The following is a 2,457-nucleotide window of genomic DNA, read 5'->3' as shown; positions in this document are numbered from 1 at the left end:
TTCTTCTCCTCCTCGACGTACTACGATGATCAGCAGCATGACCATGACTACCTTCACCCCCTTCTTCTCCCTCGGAAAGAGAGGAAGCAGAAGAGGGAGAAAGTAGAACCATCCCCTCTGCTTCTCCGGCAAAAGGCTCCGATAAACTTGAGAGGACCTCCCCTATGAATTGGCCCAAGGCTGGTACATGAATCTGCGAAGGAGGACGGGGAAGACTGTTTTGAGTGCTAGAAGAATTCTGAGAAGTTCCTTCATGACTTCGGGGCAAAGGGACACCTCCTTCTCCTCTTCTCTCGCCATTCGATTGAGAAAGAGAAGAAGAAAAAGNNGGGGGGGGAGAAGAAGAAGAAGGGGAAGAAAAAGAAGGAAAGGGATGTGTTTGTCTCTCTCCACTGCCTTGTTCTCCCACACCTCCTTCTCCTATAGAAGAAGAAGAAGAGAGACGTTCTACAAAGCCAACTGTATTGCAGGAGGGGCATCGAAGATCTGTAGGCTCACCGAGATCTTGAGACAAGATAGGCGAATCTGTATTACATACATAACACCTACCTATCGTCGCCGTATTATCTCCTCCCCTCTGACCGACTCTTCCTTCCTCTTCTGGAGATGAAGAAGAAGAAGAGGAGGAGCCAGTCACTCTTCCGGGATCCTGCGTCTCATGATGATTTGAAGTGAGAGAAGGGGGGGGAGAAGAAGAATACGAAGGTCTTGCTCTCCCTGGCCTTCCAATGGAATGACTACTACTACTACTGTGACGACTATGACTCGTAGGGCCTTCTCTTCTTGCATCGAAACCCTCCGTCGACGAGGAAGAAGAAGAAGAAGACTGAGTCGACCGACTGGAGGAGTTCCCCATGGCGACGAACGGGGAAAAGAAAAGGAGAAAGAAGAGAAGAGGAAGTGGCGACGAGGGCAAAGAGAGCCAAGAAGAGGAAAGAGAAGCAAGAAGAGGGGGGGAGAAGCCGAGAGAGAAAGAAAGAGGGAGAAGAAGAAGATGGCGCGAAAGAAGAGAAAAGTCGCAGCAGGAGAAAGACAAGATTGGCTTCTATGAAAGACAGGAGAGGAAGAGATAGGCAAGGAGAGAAAGAGAGAAAGACTACGAAGGGATCTTTCTCTTCTTGGTGGTCTTGGTCAAAAAGGCGTTCTATCTGTCTATCTCTTTCTCTATCAATCGATCTATCTTTCTATCTCCGAAAGATGTGGAGAAAGAAAGATGTCTGACGGAAGAAGAAGTGACGTGTCATTTTTACCGAGAGAAGACGAGCAGAATAGCATGTGCAAGAGAAGCGCCGAATTCTAAGCAGATTGAAAAGAAAAGAGAAAGGAAAGAACGGAAGAAAGGCTACTTAGACGAAGAAGGGAAAAGATCTGAAGAAAAGAAAAGGAGAGAAACTTCCAGTCGGAATGAAAAGAGAAGAGAAGGGAATTGCGCGCTCCCGCTGGCGCGGAAACTTTCACAAGGAGACTTCTTCCTTTCTTTCAAACGTTCTTTGATTGATCTCTTCTTCCTTCCATCAGAGAGAGAAAGAACCCTTCTATTTTCTTCTGTCTGTAGAACGACGAAGGAAAGGAGGTGAAGACGAGGGAAAAGAAAAGATGAGAAGAAGAGAAAGAAGCGACAAAGAAAGACAGTCCTGAGGAAGAGAGGGAGTGAGGCTTCTTTTCTTTCTTTCTTATTCTCTTTCTCTCTCTTCAGAAGGAAGAAGGAGAAAAAGAAGAGGCGAGAAAAGAAAACAACGTCTTCTTCCTTCTGCAGAAACACCCCAAGCAACCCAGGAGGGACGAGAGAGAAAAGATGAACGACGACGATGAGGAAGATAGATGATCGGTGGGGGGCAATAGCCCTCGTAAGCGCAGCTCCTACTGCTGCCGTGGGATGTAGAAGAAGAGAAGAGTGAAGAAGAGAGAGAGAGAGAAAGAAAGATAGAAAGAATCGAAGATGAAGATAAAGAAGACGAGGATAAAGAAGAAGAAGAAGACAGTTTGCAAGGGAAGGGGAGAACGGGAGGAAAAGGAAACAACAATGTTTTGGGGATATAGGCCTGGGAAGAAAGAGAGAGAGACTCTTCGAAGTCTGTTGAAAGAAGAAAGGAAGAAAGAAGAAGAAAAGAGTGAGAGCTATGGAAAGAGACATCTTTCATCCTTGAGAAGAAAGGAAAGGAAAGAGGAAAGAAGGGTGGCCTTCGGTCCTCATTGTGTGAGACGGAGGTTAGGTACACAAGGCAAAAATCGAGGTCTTTTCGTGTCACTAAAGGCATAAACGACAAAGATGCATGAAGAAAGACATCTACACGAGATATAGGATGTCTATGTAGATAGATATCTCTCTAAATATATACTGATAGGGTCAGACTGATATAGTAGTAGTTGTCGTGGTGGATTCGGGTTCGCGTGTATGTACACTGCAATCGTTTGTCTTTCTCTTGTGTGCCTGTTTCTCTTTCTCTTTCTCTTTTC

General features: G+C 45.8%; 1 protein-coding gene across 1 annotated transcript; it reads right to left on the bottom strand.

Annotated features, from left to right (window-relative positions):
• Positions 1-2,431, bottom strand: CSUI_010593 (uncharacterized protein; the record flags this gene model as incomplete). The annotated part of the gene is made up of 1 exon (XM_068070696.1): positions 1-2,431. A coding segment is annotated over exon 1 (856 nt), but the record flags the coding sequence as incomplete, so codon positions are not given.
• Between the last annotated feature and the right edge of the window lie 26 nt (positions 2,432-2,457).

The sequence above is a fragment of the Cystoisospora suis genome, assembly GCF_002600585.1.
Source record: "Cystoisospora suis strain Wien I chromosome Unknown contig_7841, whole genome shotgun sequence".
Classification (NCBI taxonomy): domain Eukaryota; phylum Apicomplexa; class Conoidasida; order Eucoccidiorida; family Sarcocystidae; genus Cystoisospora; species Cystoisospora suis.
Note: the sequence above shows the minus strand (reverse complement) of the source record. Positions and strands in the feature narration are given on the sequence as shown.